Raw genomic sequence first — 20214 nt, 5'->3', positions numbered from 1 at the left:
TTAATGGACATAAATTAGGCATCTATTTTCCCGACTACCCATTAAAAGTTTGGAGGCCCTGGAGTGCTAGGACAATAGAAACACCCACAATATAACCACATTTTGGAGAGTAAACACCCCAAAGTAGTTAAGACATGGTAAATCTTTAAAAGCGTAATTTTTCTGCCACAAGCTTTTGGAAAGAGCAGGGGAAAGCATTTTTTTTTTTTTTTTACACAAAATTGTAAATTATTAAGATATTTGTACCACGTAGAAAAGGCACTTAGAATTACACCCCAAAACACATTCTGCTTCTCCTCCCAAGTATGTCAATGCCATATGTGTCAGGCTTTTTAGGAGCCTAGCTGCATAAGGGGACCCAAAATCAAATGAGCACATTCAAGCTTGCAAGGGGCATAAACTACGCATCGAATTTCCTGACGACCAATCACAATTTGAGGCCTCAGAGCACCAGGACAGCGGAAACAACCAAAAATGTACCTCATTTTGCAAAGCAAACACCTAAAAGTATTTTTAAGGGGCATGGTGAGTCTTTTGAAAATATATATTGCCACAAGTTGTCAATGTTAATTTATTAAGATATTTCTCACACACAGCATGGGTATACATAGAACCACAACCCAAAACACATTCTGCTACTCCTGCTAAGCAAGGTAATACCGCAAGTGTGAGACTTTTCCAATGTTTGAAACAGGAAACTATTAAGCGCTCTAATCTTGAAATGGTAAATAAGCAGCTGAACACCGGTAAAGGTCAAAACTAACAAATCCCAATAAAAACACATATATATATATATATATATATATATATATATATATATATATATATATACATACATACATACACACACACACACACACACAAAGAGGGTGCAGCGCTAAATTGCATACAATAAATCGCATAAGTTGCTGAAAGTATACAAAAAATGTCCATAAGAGTAAAAACAGTCCTTTTAAAACTTCACACGGCTAAGCACAAAGATGGGAAATTAGGAGACCCGTGCTGTAAAGGATGAATATCATGCACCACTTCAATCGTGATCCTTCACCAAAGTTTGTACAAGCCTCTCACCTCCATTACTCGACCATTAAAGGCCATTAGGCTTAAAATCAGCGTGAATATCAGATGGACTTCTGCCAAACCCGGTCTCCTATGCTTTGCAGCCAACTCCAGAACTCTCAGCAGTTTTGCATCCCAAAAAAAGATAAAGACATCTAGTGCTCTCCGTTTTAAATGACATTTATTGTAAAGTTAAAATACCCCGCTGAAGAAGTCACGCCCATTGACGCAACGCGTACGGGGGAGGAGCTGTGACGTCACCCGCGACGCTCCGAAAGGATCGAGACATCCGAGCACACCGTGCAATATGTTTGTCTGCTGCTCCTCAGGCACTAGGAAAGTGCCATCATTGTGAGTAGGTTTATTTAAACTTTACAATAAATGTCATTTAAAACGGAGAGCACTAGATGTCTTTATCATCTTTTTTTGGGATGCAAAACTGCTGTGAGTTCTGGAGTTGGCTGCAAAGCATAGGAGACCGGGTTTGGCAGAAGTCCATCTGATATTCACCCTGATTTTAAGCGTAATGGCCTTTAATGGTCGAATAATGGAGGTGAAAGGCTTGTACTAACTTTGGTGAAGGATCACGATTGAAGTGGTGCATGATATTCATCCTTTACAGCACGGGTCTCCTAATTTCCCATCTTTGTGCTTTTTTCCAATGTTTGGGCTAAATATGTACCAGACATATCTTGTGCATCACAAACATAAACTAATTGTATCAAAAACAGTATACTGTAATGCTAGCCTCTGTACCAGTGGTCAAGGAATATAGCCTAGTGTAGCGTCACTTATAGCAGTCCCTGTTCCTATATGCCAAGCAAGCTTAGCCTATTGGTATATAACTGCCCCAGAAACGCCAAGTTCACTGCCCAGGTTAGCTAAAGCAAAGAAAGAACAAAATAGTTCCTGTGGTTCCAGGAGTGCAGTTGTCCACAAGGGATGGCTGGGGCTGATGTGCAGATTGGTCAGTTTAAATAGGCAGGCAGAGATGGGGTCAGCAAACAGGCAAAGGATCGTTCCAGCAGGAATCAAAAACATAGTAAATAAACAGACCAGGGGCAGTACAGGCAGCAGACAGAGGTAACACCGCAATGGTGTGCTGGCAATTAGGGACACTGTTGCTTGCTGCATTGGCGACATTAAGTATATATTACTACAGTCCTGCTTTAATTACCTTAGGTTCCTTTTTAAGTCTGATGTGCCTGCCTCGATGAGGGGTGAAAGATTTTTTCTGCACTCCACGATGCTGCAAATGGTATAAATCACTGCCAAGAATAACCTGCTGACAGGACACAATATACAGGATTTAAGCGTACGTTAGCGTAAAATTTAAAAAAAAAAAAATTAAAAAAATAAAATGAATAATGCAGTACATCTCTACAAAGTTACATACATAGTTGCATAGTTGTTAAGGTTAAATAAAGACACCAGTCCATCCAGTTCAACCTGTGGGGATTGTGTGTGGGTTTACGTCAATAATAAATCCCATATCCCTGTGTGTTGCGATCATTAAGATACCAGTCTAATCGTTTTTTAAAACTAGTGACACTCCCTGCAAATACCATTGCTTGTGGAAGGGCATTCCAAATCCTCACCACTCTGACAGCAAAGAACCCTCCATGCAGTTTAAGGTTAAACCACTTCTCCAGTTTCAATGAATGGCCGCATGTGTTTTTAAACTCCCTCCCACTGAAAAGTTTTTTCCTATGCTGGGGTAGCTAGTATGATATTTGTATATCGCTATCATATTTCCTCTCAAGCGTCTCTTCTCCAGAAACAATAGGTTTAGTGCTTGTAGTTTTCCCCATAGCGGACATCCTCTAATCCCTTTATTAGCTTTGTTGCCCTTCCCTGGGCTCTCTCCAGTTCCAGCACATCCCTCCTGAGGACCGGTGGCCAGAACTGGATGGCATACTCAATATGAAGCTGGACTAGAGTCTTGTAGAGTGGCAGAATTATAGTTTTATCTCTGGAGTAAATACCCTTTTTAATGCCTGCTAATAGTCTGCAGGCTTTGCTTGCAGCAGATTGGCATTGCATGCCATTGCTGAGCCCGTCATCTAACTAGGAGATCTTTCTCCATCCTGGATTCCCCCAGAGGTTCTCCCCCTAGTGAGTAACTTGCATTCGTATTTTTAGCACCCAAATGCATTACTTTATATAATTTGCCATGTAGTTGCCCAACCCATTATTTAATGAGGTCCTCCTGTAACACTTTACACATTGTGAAGTTATTGCCCTGCTTAGCTTGCACATTTGCTAATGTTAAATCCATGTAAAGACCCTGTTAAAAGGATAAGTTCACCTTTTGTAACATGTTACACCCATATTCAGGGTGTATCATGATACAAATACAGCAGCCCCCTCACCCCTGTGAAAGCGAGCAGGGGATCTTTTCCCGGCACTCGCTGTCCCAATTTAAATATGATGTGGCTGTACGGGGCTCATCCCACCCAGCCATTCCATTAATTCACAGAGTTCTGTGAATGAGAACTACAAGTAGACAGCCATAAAGCCTGTTGGTACTTGTAGTTCTCACAATGAATTACCAGGGGGCTAGTGAGTGCTCTAGGCAGTTCATTGATGCTTCCCATCAGTGTGTAGTTTCCTGCCCGTACAAGGTACGAGCAGACAGCTTACACAAGCTCTGCATGAGATTGCAGGTGCAGAGCTTTACAGGCTCCTAGTAAAAAAAAAAAATATTTATTTATTTACCTTTTTTGTTTTGGTCTTATAAAAAGGTTCTTATAGGATAAGTGCAGAAAAATACCAGCTGATCTGCCAGAAATGTGCTTAGTGACAAAGTTCTGTTGTGTCAGCCCTGCCCTGTTGTCTTTTGCTTAACCGCTTAAACTCACCCACTTTCCTATCTGCACAAGCCTTAACGACTTACCCTAGCGGACTGGGAAGTACCCTAGCTGACTGGGAAGTACCTTAGCACCTGGTGACTAGGAGTAACCGGAGAGTGGGAGAATCTGGGGACTGAAAGTCAGGTGAGAGGACCCACTGGGAGGTAACTAGAGTAGGTTTAGTTTTAGGGGAGCTAGAGTAGGGTAGGTAACAAATTAGCAGGATATTAATATCCCCATAGAATAGAGGGTAATAATGTCCAACAGGATTGGATGCCACCCAGTGCACATCTTGCTCCATGTATGCGTTCCTTGATGAACCAATTGAGGGTTAATAGTGCTGTGCGAGATGTGAGCGACTCGTTTCTCTGGAAGCACTAATCCTAGATCTAGAAAACAAGGTCGCAACACTGCGCAGCATTAACAACCTGGAAAGGAGCTTGGACATTACCCAGAAGGTGCTGACAGGGGCCAGTATAGAGGGTGGAGACGTGGAAACGCAGTCGGGGGTAGGCAGTTGGGTGACAGAAGGAGGGGAAAATGGAAGAGAGCTAGGGAGGCCAGTCCTGAGGTGCTACACCCCAACAAATATGGCAGGTTGCATGATGTTGGGGATATCAGCTCAGGGGTCACAGTGCTGGAGCAGTTGCCCTCCCCTAGCTACTAAGGGAGCGACAGCATGGGGAAGGAGGGGGGCATAGGCTCAGGAAAGATTAGACAGGTAGTGGTAGTAGGGGACTCAATTATTAAGACGACAGAGAGGGCCAGCTGTCAAAATGACCGTGAGTGCCGAACAGTATGTTTTTTATCGGGCACTCGGGTTCAGCACATTGCGGATCTGGTAGACCATTTGTTGGGCGGAGCAGGGGAGAACCCAGCAGTCATGGGGCATGTAGGCACTAATGACAAAGTAAGAGGAATGTGGAAGATCCTAAAAAAATTATTTCATGTGTTTCTGGGTTGGTACCTCAAGCCAAAAATTTGTGACTGGGGACTTCTAAGGCAAGTGATAATAATAGTAATACTGGTTTATAAAATGAACCAAGAATTTAATATTATGTACTTGTGATACATATATACAGTGTACAAAGATATATTGTGAAGGGTTAAAGACCCACGTGAAAGAAGTGTCAATAGTAGGAATTTCGTGACAGGTGTTGATTAGAGTGACTGTTTTTAGGAAAAAAATCCTCTCTTCTGTTAGAGAATTTCTCCTGCGTTTTTCCAACACGTTTCGGCTCTCAGTCGAGCCTTTTTCAAGGGTGGTAGTCACCAGCTATTAGTATTTTCTCCATGTGTGATTATATTTCTCCCGTTGGGACAGCGAGAGCCTTTAGCCACATCAATTAGTATTGGAGGAGTGCTGTCTGTTTGGGCATACACCTGTTCAAAGATTTCTCCGACACAGAGATTTCTGTGTTTCTTTCCAGATTGGAGCCAAAGCACATAAATCGTATCCGGGATTGTATCTTTCTTTGCCTGGATTTCAGGCTATGGTTGCTCTATTCTGGCAGGTGGGTTATGTTTGATCATGCCAGGTTCCACTGGGTGTCCCCTCGGTGTTGCTCTTAAAAGAAATCTCTGTATCGGAGAAATCTTCGAATAGGTGTATGCCCAAACAGACAGCACTCGTCCAATACTATTTGATGCGGCTAAAGGTTCTCGCTGTCCCAACGGGAGAAATATAATCACACATGGAGAAAATACTGATAGCTGGTGACTACCACCCTTGAAAAAGGCTTGACTGAGACCCGAAACGCGTTGGAAAAACGCAGGAGAAATTCTAACAGAAGAGAGGATTTTTTCCTAAAAACAGTCACTCTAATCAACACCTGTCACTAAATTCCTACTATTGACACTTCTTTCACGTGGGTCTTTAACCCTTCACAATATATCTTTGTACACTGTATATATGTATCACAAGTACATAATATTAAATTCTTGGTTCATTTTATAAACCGGTATTACTACTACTATTATTATCACTTGCCTTAAAAGTCCCCACTCATGAATTTTTGGCTTGAGGTACCAACCCAGAAACACATTACAATTGGGACGACGGCAAACCCCTTATTCTTGAACAAGCTGATAGAGATCAAAACCCCTTCAAAAAAATTATTTCAAGGACTTGGGGAATAGATTGAGGAAAAGGACCTCCAAGGTGGTTTTCTCTGAAATGCTGCCTGTCTCTCGAGCCACACCAGAGAGGCAGAAAGAGCTTAGGGAGCTGAACAAGTGGCTAAGGAACTGGAGTAGGAAGGAGGGGTTTGGGTTCCTGGAGAACTGGGCTGACTTCTCAGTCGGCTACCGGCTCTTTAGTAAGGATGGGCTGCACCTTAATGGGGACAGTACAGCTCTTTTGGGAAGAAAGATGGCCACAAATTTGGAGGGGCTTTTAAACTAGGTTTTGCGGCGGGGAAGGGTTAAGAGGTAGTGCCAGTTAGCAGTGAACAAAGGACAGAAGCTACTGGGGGGGGGGGGGGGGTAGCAAAGACTATATAACCGTAATGGGGCGGAGGGAGGGATGAGCAGTCAAACCACAAACCAAGTAGGAATAAATGTAATGATAAATCCAGTATCAACTCCAACATCACTAAGAGGGGTATACACAAATGCCAGCAGCCTATCAAATAAAATGGAGGAATTGGAACTGTCATTACACGAAGAAGACATAGACCTGGTAGGAATAAAACTTGGTTTGACCAGGCGACAACTGGCTATCAAATATTGAAGGGTATTTGTTGTATAGGAAGGACAGGGGAGGCAAAAGAGGGGGAGGGGGATGTCTCTATATCAAAAATAACATAAGGATGGTAGAGAGGAGTGACATTATGGAAAAAAATGGGGGTGGAGGTGGAATCCGTGTGGGTAGAACTCCATAAGAAGAAGGAAGGGGGAAAGTAATAGTGGGGGTATGTTGTAGGCCGCCCAACCAAAGCGAGGAGGTAGAGCTGGAATTTCACTCACAGTTGGGAATAGCTGCTAAGCAGGGACAAGTCATCGTAATGGGGAACTTCAATAATCCCAAAACTGACTGGGAAGAGGGGACAGCTCACTCAGTAAAAGGCCCGTCATTTCATGAATGTCTTACACTACGTGTCACAGATGGTAGATTCTCCTACTAGAAAAGAAGCATTGCTAGATCGATTAATTACAAACGATTCAGGCCTAATCTCAGATGTAGAAGTATGGGACAACTTGTGCTCTAGTGATCACAGGATGATTACATTTAAAGTAAATCATAGGACAGCAAGACACAAGGGGAATATAAGGACTCCAAGCTTCAGAAAGGCAAACTTTCCTAATTAATATGTGCTCAATAATAGAGAGCATAGACTGGTACCTAACCCTAGGAACATTGAACACGGAGGAAAAATGGGAATGTTTTAGGAACATATTAAAACAAAAGTATTGCACAGTGCATGCCAATGGGAAATAAATTTAGAAGAGCCAAGGTCAAACCAGTGTGACTAAACCGAAATGTAAAAATGCTTATTAGAGCAAACAAATATGGCCTTCAAGAAATACAAATAGAAGGGGACATTATCAGCTTTTCACCAATACAAGGAATCTAACAAGAAATGCAAAAACGGAATCAAGACAGCTAAAAATAACTTTGAGAGACACATAGAGGAGAGTAAAAAAAAACCTTAAGTACAGTGATACCTCGGTTCACAAACTTAATTTGTGAACTGACTCTGGTCGCGAATTGGTCGTGAACTGAGGCACATTTTCCCATAGGGTTCAATGTAAATCCGGTTAATCCGTTCTGACTTTTTTTTTTTGTTCTTGAAGCACACAAATATGAAACAGATTACAATACACATTAGTACAGTATAGTAATGTATACAGTAAAGAGAACACTAACCTTGCTTGAGATGACTTCTGGCATGGAGGAAGGCAGGTGGGAGGCTGTGAAATACAATACAGTAAGTACAGTATTGTACAGAAGTACTGTACAGTATTGTACAGTACAGTAGTATAGTACTGTATGTGCTAAAAAAGCACACCAAAAAGCAAAAAGTGTCTTCACAGTACTTCTTTCTGTGTCTCTTCTTTCCACGATCTTCCTACAGGAAGTCACGACCATGTGACAGCCTGGAAATAGCATTAAAATGGCCACGGCTCCTGTTCGTGAACCCGAAGCGGAGTTCGTGAACCGGAGCATATTTTTATGAACTTTCCTGTTCGTGAACCGAGTTGTACGTGAACAGAAGCGTTCGTGAACCGAGGTATCACTGTAATTCTTTAAATACATTAATAGCAAAAAAGCGAGGTCAGAGCATGTTACACACATAATTAACAATAATGGGAGAATGGTTACAGAGGACACAGAGAAGGCTACTGTGCTAAATACTTTCTCCTCCTCTGTTTTTACGCACAAAAAGGAGGGGTATACAGACCAGGACTGCCCGGTTAGCACTACATCACAAGACTTGCCGCAGTGGCTATCAGAGGGTGAAATCAAGGAAAGACTTGATAACATTAACACTAATAAGTCCCCCGGACTGGGTGGCTTTCACCCGATGGTACTTAAGGAACTCAGTAGGCTTATATCTAGACCGTTGTTCCTAATCTTCACAGACAGTATATTGACAGGCACTGTACCAGGTGACTGGAGGAAAGCTAATGTGATACCAATATTCAAAAAGCGAGGGATATTCCAGGAAACTATAGACCGGTCAGCCTGACATCAATTGTATGTAAATGGTTGATAAGGGATTATATCCAAGAATTTGCCGAGGACAACAGTGTGACGGTGGCGGGCATTAGACCCCTGGCCTTCTCATTAAACTCGTGACCAAAGACCAGGCAATCTCACACCCTGCCATCACTTGCGTAACAATGCCACTCTCAGCTGCACCCGGCACAAAGATTCTTCCAGCTTGGGGGACCACAATCTAGATGCCAGCAGGCTGAGAGCGAGTGTCACCGGGCTAATTAAACAATTAACCCTTTCTCTGCCACTACCGCTACGTTTGAGCCCAGTGGACACTAGTAATTTTAGAAATTCCAATTATGACTTCAGAATAATCATCTGTAACACACACACAGTCACCTCCGACAGGAATGTTTAGGGGATTTATTCTATACAGTAGCGCTCTTCCAAGAGGCAGGTTCTTTGGTTAGCTTGCGTTAAGAGCTTAGAGACAAAATTAACACTTTTCAAAATAAGGTTTAAATTATAAAAAAGGTTAAAATTGGTGCAAATAAAAATATTTACAGAAAAATGGGTTACAAAGAAATAGAGACACAATTCAGCAATTTAGAAGAATAGATAAAGAATTAAAAATGGAAATACTTGCATTCAAAAGTCCTTGTATTATCAGAGGTTCAGAGCTGAGCCTGTGTAATCGGTTCTTCCCTTGAGCGATGTTACGGCTTGATGTTAAAAATGAGACCTGAGAGCTCCATCAGCTCTCTCTTTTTCTCTGACCCGCAGGGGGGTGTCACCAGAGGTCCTTGACCAATAAACACAGTGGCCATGGGCGGCCCTACAGTTTAGACAATATCAAGTTACCTCCCATTAAGACAGATTTTTTAACAGAATTCATATCTTGAAATACATAATGGTTACATTCTTGAAATTGATATTTTATTGTAAGGAATTGAATTTCACATCCATGGACACCAAACACAGGTTATCTCATAATAACCTCTGACCCGTAAGGCATCTGACCGCTAGCTTGTCTCCCCTAGGAGCGAACGTGATCATGTTTCACCCTAATTCGATCGGTATTTTATTTGGCATTCAAATATTTACTTTTGGTTAATGTGTCATGTTCCTATCTGCATTTATGAAATGGGTATAAATTGCTACATGTATGTGTTACATTCTAATTAACAATTGGGCTTGTGGAATTTACAACCCAGCCTGATAAGATGAGGTTTGCTTCGTTTATGACCCGGCATCTGCCAGGGTCTGTTAAGATAAGGCTTTCGTTTGAAGTAACAGTTCCTTTTGAAGCTTGCATACTAATGTTAATTAGGATAATTAACAGGGGCTGGTGAAGGAGTGCCTTTTGGCTTTTAAACTTTCATGGCTGAGCTCTGAAACTAAAATGGCTGTTTGACAAAATGGTGTCGCAGCACACAATATCATTACAAACAGTATCATCAGCAGTAAACAGCATTGGTTCACAAAAGGACGTTCTTGCCAAACCAATCTGTTAACATTTTACGAGGAGGTGAACTGTGAGCTAAATAGGGGGAGACCTGTGGATGTGGTGTATCTGTATCTGGCATTCAACACAGTTCCCCACAAACGCTTAATGTACAAAACTAAGGTCGGCAGGTATCGACCTCAAGGTTTGTTCTTGGATAAAAAACTGGTTACATGGGCGTGTCCAAAGGGTGGTAATAAATAACTCAAGACTGGTCTGGAGTGGTAAGTGGGGTCCCCCAGGGCTCAGTCCTGGGACCAATTTTTTTCGATTTATTCATCAATAACATAGGGGACGGAATCAGTAGCTCAAACTCATATGCAGGGCAATAACTTCTCATCAAGATATAGAAATCTTACAGAATGACCTGAACAAAATAACAGAGTGGGCAACTACGTGGCAAATTACATTTAATGCAGAGAAGTGTAAGATATTACACTTGGGGGCAAAAAACAAACACAAATTATGCTCTAGGGGGGGGGAACCTCTGGGGGAATCCAGAATGGAGAAGGATTTGGGGGTTCTAGTTGAAGATAGACTAAGTAAACTGACAGCGCTATACAAGTACCTGAAATAAATAAAATAAATAATAGCATGCAATGTCAAGCTGCAGCTGTCAAAGCCGGCAGAATATTAGCATGCATAAGGAAGGGGATATACTCCAGAGATAAAGCTATAATCCTGCCACTATAAAAACCCTGGTCCGGCCACATCTGGAGTACTCTGTCCAGTTCTTGACGCCAATCCTCAGAAAGGATGTACTGGAACTGGAAAGATTCCAAAGAAGGGCAACTAAACTAATAAGGGGATTGGAGGACCTAAATTATGAGGAGCGATTACAAGCACTTAATTTATTCTCCTTGTGGAGGAGATGCCCGAGAGGGGACATGATAGCGATTTACAAATACCTCAATGGTGATCCCAGCATAGGTAAAAAAACTAGTCCACTGACACACACACTGACACACACACACACACACACACACCTGTACAGGTTGAACTGGATGGACTGATACCTTTATTCAGCCTCAACTACTATGTAACAAGATAGACAATTATTCTGTTTCAAGATAAGAACTAATTAATGTCTTTGCGATAACACAGGAAGTGAGCACAGGACACAGGTCAGCTACATTTCCAACATGATTAACAAGTATTATTTTGCAATTATTAAACAGAAGAGTAGAAAAGAAAAAGAAAAGAGCAGAAAAGAAGAATATAGACATAGAAACAAAGCATATTTATCATTTCTTAAAGCCTTCTATCTTACAGTTGAGCCAATAATAGGGCTAAAGGGGGCCATACATGCCAGTTCAAAGCACTGGCCGAGATTTAAACAGTGTATGGGCAGGCAGGGTAAATGTATGTAAATGATCGCTCAACTTGGGTACAACCAGCATGCTGGGTTTTACCTGCAAATTTTCACTGACGGCTGCTAAGGTGTGAATGGAGCCTTAATGTTTAGATATGCTGTGTGAGTGGGAAGAAACCTATATTGGGGTTTCCTCAAATTTGACTGCAAAAGTGGAACTACACTTTAAACTAGTGTGTTTTAAGACAATATTGCTTTGCATTAAGGTACATGCGTTAGTGAAATGCATAGCCTTAGCGAGCAACACAAATGAATACACAATGGTTCGACTACGGCAAGGTGGACATACATAGGGAATTAATGATTTCACTAAAGCACACGATTACATAACTTATGGCTGGAATACACGGGCCGAATATCGCCCGATCATTCGACCACCGACTTATGAAAAAGTGTTCCGTGGTCGAAAACATTGCCAACATACACAGGCCGAATATCGCCCGACCGTTTGACCGCCGACCATCGAAACAGTGCATGCGTGATGATGTTCTTCAGATTTTAAATGAACGACTTTAACACCAACGTATAGAATATCGTTCGTTTGCAAACGAGACGACAGAATTTTTCGGTTTTATCAAACGGGATTTTTCGTTCACAATATCGATATCGGTCACTGATGGCTGGGCATTAACGAGTAGAATATCGGCCGATCCTTCGCTAAACGGAAATTTTCTGCTGATTTTCTTATCGTGTATTCCAGCCATTAAAGAAGATTTAGACTCAGGCATCTTTATCTTTTAACCCCTCGTTCTCACCGAGTGCGGCTTTAAAATTCTGTGACTCCATCTGAAATCGCACGATTTCAAAGCTGCATGTCAGTGCGACATTGATGACATCTGTGGGGCTTCATGCACCTTTCGGGGGGAGGGGGAACGGGTAACCGTTTCTGAAAGGTACCCTTCCCCACTTCCGGGATACGGCACCGTCCCTCGGAAGTTTGGCCCCGTCCTCCTCCCCCCGCCGCTGAGCCAATAGGAATGCGCAGAACGCTTCGCGCATGCGCAGTAGGGACCCGCCCGTGAAGCCGCAAGGTACCAACACCCACTTCGTCAGATCTCCACGGCGAGCTGAGTGGACATTCAGCCTCCTCCTCCCGCAGCCTTCTGGGACACAAAGGTCCCAGAAGACTGCGGGACTAGTCACAAAGCACAGTGCCGCTCGCATATGCGCAGCAGGAAATCGGCTGTGAAGCTTTACGGCTTCATTGCCAGTTTCCCTTACCCAAGATGCTGACATCTGCATCCGAAGCCAATTTAAGAAGAGGCTCAGGTGAGGACATCGCTGGATCCCTGGACAGGTAACTGGCCTGATATTTAAAAAGTCAGCAGCTACAGTATTTGTAGCTGATTTTTAATTTTTTGGGGTAGACTAGAGATCCTCGCCCACCGTGTATTTACGTCTCTACTTTGATGTTAAATACTGGAATAGCTGCCATTACCCTGGTATTTATTTATTTTTTTATATGGCAGGCGGTCCGCTTGAACATAAAAGTGGTCCCAGCGGCGAATACAGTGTGACAAAGTATTGCAACAATCTCAATTTTATTCTCTAGGGTCTCTGCTAAAAAACAAAATATAATGTTTGGGGGTTCTAAGTAATTTTCTAGCAAAAATACGGATTTTAATTTGTAAAACAAGTGTCAGAAATAGGCCTGGTTCTTAAGTGGTTAACAAAAAGAGAGGATAGCTGTCGAATGTGATGGATATCCCGTCTTAGCTGTCATGGGAACAAGTGTCCCCACTGAAAGGTTTCCCCTCTCATCCTGTTCTGGTTGTATTTATCCTCACTTTAATTTCTGAGAACATTGATGATCAGGGCAATTAGAGAGTGACTCACCATTACAGCAATACAGATCCCAAAAAAAAGGAAAAAAAAAAAAAAAAAAACACATTACAAAGGCTGCAACTCCTCAACACGCAAAACCAAAACACTTTTTTTTCCCCTTTAATTCTAGTTCTACTTTTACCCTTTTGCTGCCAGGTCCGTACCTCGTATGGACCTGATGGGGGGCTTAACACACAATTCGGTGGCTACAGCCACCGGGATTGTGTGTAAAACTGATAGGCAGACTGCTGCCTTTCAGGTAGAAGCATTCGAGCTGCCTGATTGTTTCACACACCCTCGGTACCGGCACGCAACAGTGCCATACATTCTGGGCTCTGCTTGCCCATCTGCAGGCCCACGTCTATGCATGAAAACATCAATTGTGAAACACGTTACACATCGCTGTGCACGCTGGAGTAGGAGCAATGATTCTAGCACATGACCTCCTCCCTAACGCTAAACTGATGACCTATAGAGGGCTTTTAAAGCTTCGCCTAAATATAGGGTACTGAAATTTGTCGCCATTTTGTGGGCGCACACAGTTAAAATTTGACATGTTGGGCATCCATTTAGTTGGTGTAATCTTGTCTTTTAGATTTTACCTAAAATGTGGTTAACTTTTTGCGTTTGTTTGCCCTAAAATTCACTTTAGTTGTTTTTTTGCAGAAATGGGGTTTCCTAGACCTTTGCAGTAATATCAAGTGACATACAAAATTGGAACTACCCCTATTTTGTTCTCTAGAGTGTCTGCTTTCAGAAAATATATAGCATTTGGGGGTTTTGTGTAATTTTTAAGCCTAAAATAATTTTTTTTAAACATATGTACAAAAAAGTGCAAAAACAATTCTGGCAGCAAAAGGTTTAGAGCAGTGTTTCTCAACCAGGGTGCTGCAGCCTGATTCAAAAGGTGGGGACTGCAGATGCATTTTAAAAGGGGGGAGGATGAGGACTCTAAGGCTGGCATACATTTTTCTTTCCTTCAACTGCAGCACTGACTGTGTTGAAGGGGGAATCAGGCGAATCCCTTCCGCTGCACTATTGTGTTCTGACAGTTGGAGGTTTCTCCAGAATACAATGATCACTGCTGCCAGTTATAACCATCAGCACAGATTGTACAAAGAAAAACCTGACAGGCTGGTTGTACTGGGGACACAGAAAATACATTTTTCTGGGTATCTGGTACATAGTCACTAGCAGCTTGAACAGTTTCAAAACCTAGGTCAAAACTGCAAGTGAACAACAGCTCTGCCTCAGAATATTTTTTTTTCAAACCAGATTTCTTCTTTGAACAAAGGCAGACTTTATAACTGTAAAGTAGATTAGCAAAATGATGCTAAAGTCCATTCTACCACAATGTCTGCAGCCAGAAATTGGCAGTCTTCCACTTACTGCCACACATTTCTCATCGATCGGGGATTCCGAAGGCACTGAAGTTAAAGTGGCTCTAAAATAAAAAGGTTTTTCACCTTAATGCCATTATCTGTATTAAGTTAAAAAAAAAAAAAAAAAATTCCCTATTACCTAATCTACTCACCTTCATCCCTAAACACTTATCAGAAAGATTTACCGATCCAGTACTCTTCAAGCAGTGGGGCCATAGCTTCCTTCTGCTGTAAGGCAAACTCCTGTGAGAAGGGAGCTGAGCATGACTTTCTAGTGCTCACTCGGCCCGGCTCGTTAGTGCACCCAGGGCCGTCTTTAGTATTGATTGGACCCTGGGCAAACATTTTCGTGGGCCCTCCCAAATCCACTTCTCAGCTATTCTCAGGCAGTGCAGGCTCAAGGGACAGCTGCTTTAGGCCCAACAACAACTGGGCCCGGGGCAGCTTCCCCTTTTGCCAAGCCTTAAAGACGGCCCTGAGTGCACCCACACTGGTACCCTTAGCACCCAGCTTAAGGGGGCATTTGGAGGAAGGATGAGCAGATAGCGCTGGCAGGGGACTGAAAAAGAGGCTGTAAGGGATCGCTCTTTGCAAAAGGATGTAATAATGTAATAATTTCAGCCAGACTTCTTGAATGACAGAAAAGACCTACATGTATGACATGTTAAAGTAGACGGAAGTTCATTCCTTTGATCTAAAAGAACAAAAAGAAGCATTGTAAAGAATTTTGTTTATAGTTATCTTAGTAGCCTTAACAATGTTGATAAACATTTGCTGGGGCTGTTTATTTATTTATGTTTTTGACAGCTGTGAGTGAGCAGAGAATGGCTCAGTAGGAATTGAGGACATGCAGTTTTAAATCGTGAGGGGGTGGAATCGAGATTGCGATTCTTTAACGATTAATCGTGCAGATCTACTTAACTGCATTAAAGTTAGTTACCCGCCTGTCCACCCCTGTACAGTGAGCCGCGCACGCATAGCTCATTGTACAAATTCAGCAATGCTGAATACGACAAAACTCCAGCGCATGTGCAGAAGTAACATCATCCCTGCCCGCCTAATGAAAACGGCTGGTGATTGAGATCCAAAAGCCTGAAGATATCACTGACCAGACGAAGAGCTCCGGGAAGCAACATTGATGGTGCAGAGGTCAGTATATTTCTGCTTTAAACCAGAACTAAACCCTCCTATCCTTTACAGCCAAGGAAGCTGCCATTGTATCCTCGGTTTAATTTGCAGTTGCCATGGTACTGCACAGAGCAGTTAGGACACCAGCCATTTGATGGCTTAACAGTTTGAGAGCACAACCAGCTGTGACAGTTATTCATGCCCTGTATTTTGGAAATAGTTAAGCCAATGAAAAATCAACGTAAAAAAAGGAGTAAGTGATGGATAACCTACTCACCCAGCGCTAAAAAAATTATTAAAATGCCAAATACACTAAAAACAGCCGCTATCAATAAAACATCTGATACAAAAGGGTGTATAGTAAGAATCAAAGATAGAGGCTCACATACACTAGCAGCGCTACAAATACTGATGTGCCCTTTAAAATGTGTATAATAAATTGCACCTTGTAATAGTTAATAAATATAATTATAACACAAAGTCCCAACAGTGTGATAAATGTAAACAAATATTGCATATAAGCACAGAGTTCATGGAAATGCACTGGATAACTGGAACAGCTGATGGATGCGTGCTCGCGCCCTTACATGTTTCGTCACACCGGACTTCTACGGAGGGCGCGAGCACGCATCACCTCGCTCCCTTAATGTACATTCCCAGGTCGGAAGAAGACCGGAGCGTCCACCAATCAGCGGCCAGCCTCTCGCAGCGATATGCCACGGACATATGGACCAATCCCAGGCTTGCGCTCTAGGTAATAAGTCCGCCCACTCGATCTCCGATCCGGTCTTCTTCCGACCTGGGAATGTACATTAAGGGAGCGAGGTGATGCGTGCTCGCGCCCTCCGTAGAAGTCCGGTGTGACGAAACATGTAAGGGCGCGAGCACGCATCCATCAGCTGTCACGAAGAAGTCGGCGTTTCGTGTGTCTGGCTCCCGCTGATGATCGGAGGTAGCGGTAAGTCACCGATATGCTACAGACTTCCAGTTCATATTCTACATGCTACTAGCAAGTTGATTTTGTGTGAGTGCAATACATGGGGAATGGGGTTTTTGGAATAAAGTGTTGTCTTATGGAATTACACGATTGGTCCCCCCCCTCTTCTTTCCTCACATGCTTTCATGACACTTGCCATACTTATGTTGCATTGAGGCTCAGGTGCAAATGTTCATTTGGCATTGGAGTATTTTACCGGGTTTTTGCACACCACGCCAAGGAATTGAATCCTTTACAAGGCCGATTTTCACCCAGGGTCTGGTGAGTTTCCATTACCTAGGGGGACACGTTTGGAGGTGTGGTGACGGTGGTCCGGATACGATTGAAACCAATCTAGGAGATCTATGGATTTATGATGCAGTTATCCAGTGCATTTCCATGAACTCTGTGCTTATATGCAATATTTGTTTACATTTATCACACTGGTGGGACTTTGTGTTATAATTATATTTATAAATTATTAACTATTACAAGGTGCAATTTATTATACACATTTTAAAGGGCACATCAGTATTTGTAGCGCTGCTAGTGTATGTGAGCCTCTATCTTTGATTCTTACTATACACCCTTTTGTATCAGTTAAGCCAATGAGTTTAGTTCTGTGTCACTACGTCATCATTTTTAGCCACTTGCCGACCCACTGCAGTAGATTTACTCCGGAAGGTTAGCTTATACAGGCACAATAACGTACCTGTACATTTATGGCTGGTACTAGCTGATCAGCTCAGGGAATGACAAAATAGAGCCCTGTGTCGGTAAACATAGGACTCTATAGACAGCAGCAATGTATTTTTTTTACATTTCTTAGTAAATCACCACAGTAAACACCCTAAACATTGTTAGGCACACATTTAATCCCTTGATCGCCTTAGATGTTAGCCTCTTCCCTGCCAGTATTAGTACAGTAACAGTGTGGGGTTGATGTACTAAAGCTGGGGAGTGCAAAATCTGGTGCAGCTCTGCACAGAAACCAATCAGCTTCCAGTTTTATTGTCAAAGCTTAACTGAACAAGCTGAAGTTAGAAGCTGATTGGCTACCATGCACAAGATTTTGTACTCTCCAGTTTTAGTAAGTCAACCACTATACATTTTGAGCACTGATCATTGTACTAGTGTCACTGGTGATATCAGAGTCAGTCAGTCTCCTCCCCCCCCCCATATCAGTTAGTGTCATATTTTTTTCCCGCCGCACTATCACAGTCCCATTATGAGTTGCTGATCACCGCCGCTAGTAGTATTTAAAAAAAAAAAAATAAACATTTTATAATTTTAAGATAAAATTAGAATATCATCAAAAAGGTAATTTCAGTAATTCAATTAAAAAAGTGAAGCTCCTTTTTATATAGGTGCATTAAACACAGAGTGATATATTTCAAGCATTTCTTTTTAGTCCCGATTCACACTATTGTGATACAGGAACCAACGCGATTTCAGTGCCGGTTCCCGCATCGCATAGGACTCGCAGACAGTTCACACTGCCCTATGCAAACCGCTGCGAGTGTCAATACAAAGTTAATGACACCCCCAGATCGGTTAGCAGTTCATTGTGTGAACTCGGACAGGAATCGGGTAAATGCAAAGTGACCTCAGCCACACAAACTGTATGGCTGAATTTGCATCGCACAGGACATCGCATGTGATCTGCACAGCAATGGGGTGCGAATCACATGCAATGTCTGTGTTGGCAATAGTGTGAACCCAGGCTTCAATTTTAAGGGTTTATGGCTTACAGCTAGTGAAAACCCAAAATTTAGTATCTCAGAAAACCCTTCAGCTCGTCTGCATCGTTGGGTCTGGTGTCATCTTTCTCTTGACAATACCCCACAGATTCTCTATGGGGTTTAGATCAGGCAAGTTTGCTGGCCAATCAAGCACAGTGATACCATGATCATTAACCAGGTATTGGTACTTTTGGCAGTGTGGACAGGTGCTAAGTCCTGCTGTAAAATGAAATCATCTCCCGTAAAAGCTGGTCAGCAGAAGGAAGCATGAAGTGCTTTAGAATTTCCTGGTAGATGGCTGCGCCGACTTTGAACTTGATAAAACACAGCGGACCGACACCAGCAGATGACATGGCTCCCCAAATCATCACAGACTGTGGGAAATGTTGCATTTCATTTGGAAATCAAGGTCCCAGAGTCTGGAGGAAGAGTGGAGAAGCACAGAATCCAAGTTGCATGAGGTCCAGTGTGCAGTTTCCACAGTCAGTAATGATTTAGGGAGCCATGTCATCTGCTGGTGTTGGTCCACTGTCTTTTATCAAGTCCAAAGTCAGAGCAGCCTCTATACCACGCCGCATTGATGCAGCCCTAACCAAGTAATGAGTGCATATTATACTGTCCATGGAAATAGTTTTTAGTTAGCCAAAATTTCTGGGTTTTCACTAGCTGCAAGCCAAATTCATCAAAATGAAGAAGATGTGTGTTTTTAAACCCTATAAAAAAAACTTTCACACAAACCAATGAAGATATGCTTATTGGGATTTATTATTTTTGTTACCAAAAATGTGTAGCAGAATACATTTTTGGCCTAAATTTATGAAGAAATTGGATTTTTGCTTACCGTAAAATCCTTCTCTGATGTTCATTGACGGACACAGCTCCAGAATCTTCTTAACCATTGGGTTATGCTGCCCCCTAAAGGAGTAGGACACTAGGCAGGAAAAAGCTTTACCACACCTATGGGGCAGTCCCAAGGGATACCCCCCCCCCGGGATATCCCCCGGGATACCCCCCCCCCACATACACACTCTGCTATAGGTATTCAGTTTTGTTGCAAGCAGTGTCAGAAGAAAAATAACCCAACTCAAGAGGGGTTGGTCCATCAATGAACATCAGAGAAACATCAGAGAAAAGGATTTTACGGGAAGACAAAAATCCAATTTTTGTTCATTGACGGACACAGCTCCAGAGTTTTCTTAACCATCGGGATGTCCCAAAGCAGTGTAAAACATGAGGGTTGGTTCTCACTCAAAGAGAACCAGGTCCTCTCAAACAGTGGCCTGCAAAACCTTCTGGCCAAAAGCGGCATCCGCAGATCCCAGTACATCCACTTTATAAAATTTTGTGAAAGTGTTGCACAGACGACCAGGTGGCGGCCGCCTTGCAAACCTGTATCACCGATGACCAAGACACACTAAGCTCCAGCTTAGAAAGTGCCTTAACAGGGAACAGAGGAACCTGACCCTTGATGGAATAGGCCTGCACCACCGTCTGTCTTGTCCATCTGCAAATGGTCGTGGCAGACGATACCACAACCCCTTGCGAGGTCAATCCGTAAGAACAAACAGTAATACTGATTTCCTAAACTACTTGGTTGCTGTAAGGTACACCCTGAACGCCCAACCCACATCCAGAGAGTGCTAGGCAATCCCCCTAGGATGTTTAGACTTAGGACACAGAGAAGGCAACACAATGTCTTCATTCAGATGGAAACC

At 42.6% G+C, this 20214-nt stretch overlaps 1 protein-coding gene across 1 annotated transcript in view; it reads right to left on the bottom strand.

The window, feature by feature from the left end:
* Positions 1–20214, bottom strand: part of PCSK4 (proprotein convertase subtilisin/kexin type 4) — a gene marked incomplete at both ends in the record, with an annotated part of 193199 nt that overhangs the window by 156192 nt on the left and 16793 nt on the right. Inside the window, one exon of the mRNA XM_082247179.1 lies at positions 2237–2341. Within this exon, the coding sequence (XP_082103305.1) occupies positions 2237–2341 (105 nt within the window). The remainder of the gene's footprint in view (positions 1–2236; positions 2342–20214) is intronic.

Source organism: Pelophylax lessonae (genome assembly GCF_965119305.1).
Source record: "Pelophylax lessonae genome assembly, chromosome: 1".
In the NCBI taxonomy this organism is placed as follows: Eukaryota; Metazoa; Chordata; class Amphibia; order Anura; family Ranidae; genus Pelophylax; species Pelophylax lessonae.
The sequence above is the reverse complement of the archived record's forward strand: the minus strand, read 5'-3'. Positions and strand labels throughout refer to the sequence as shown.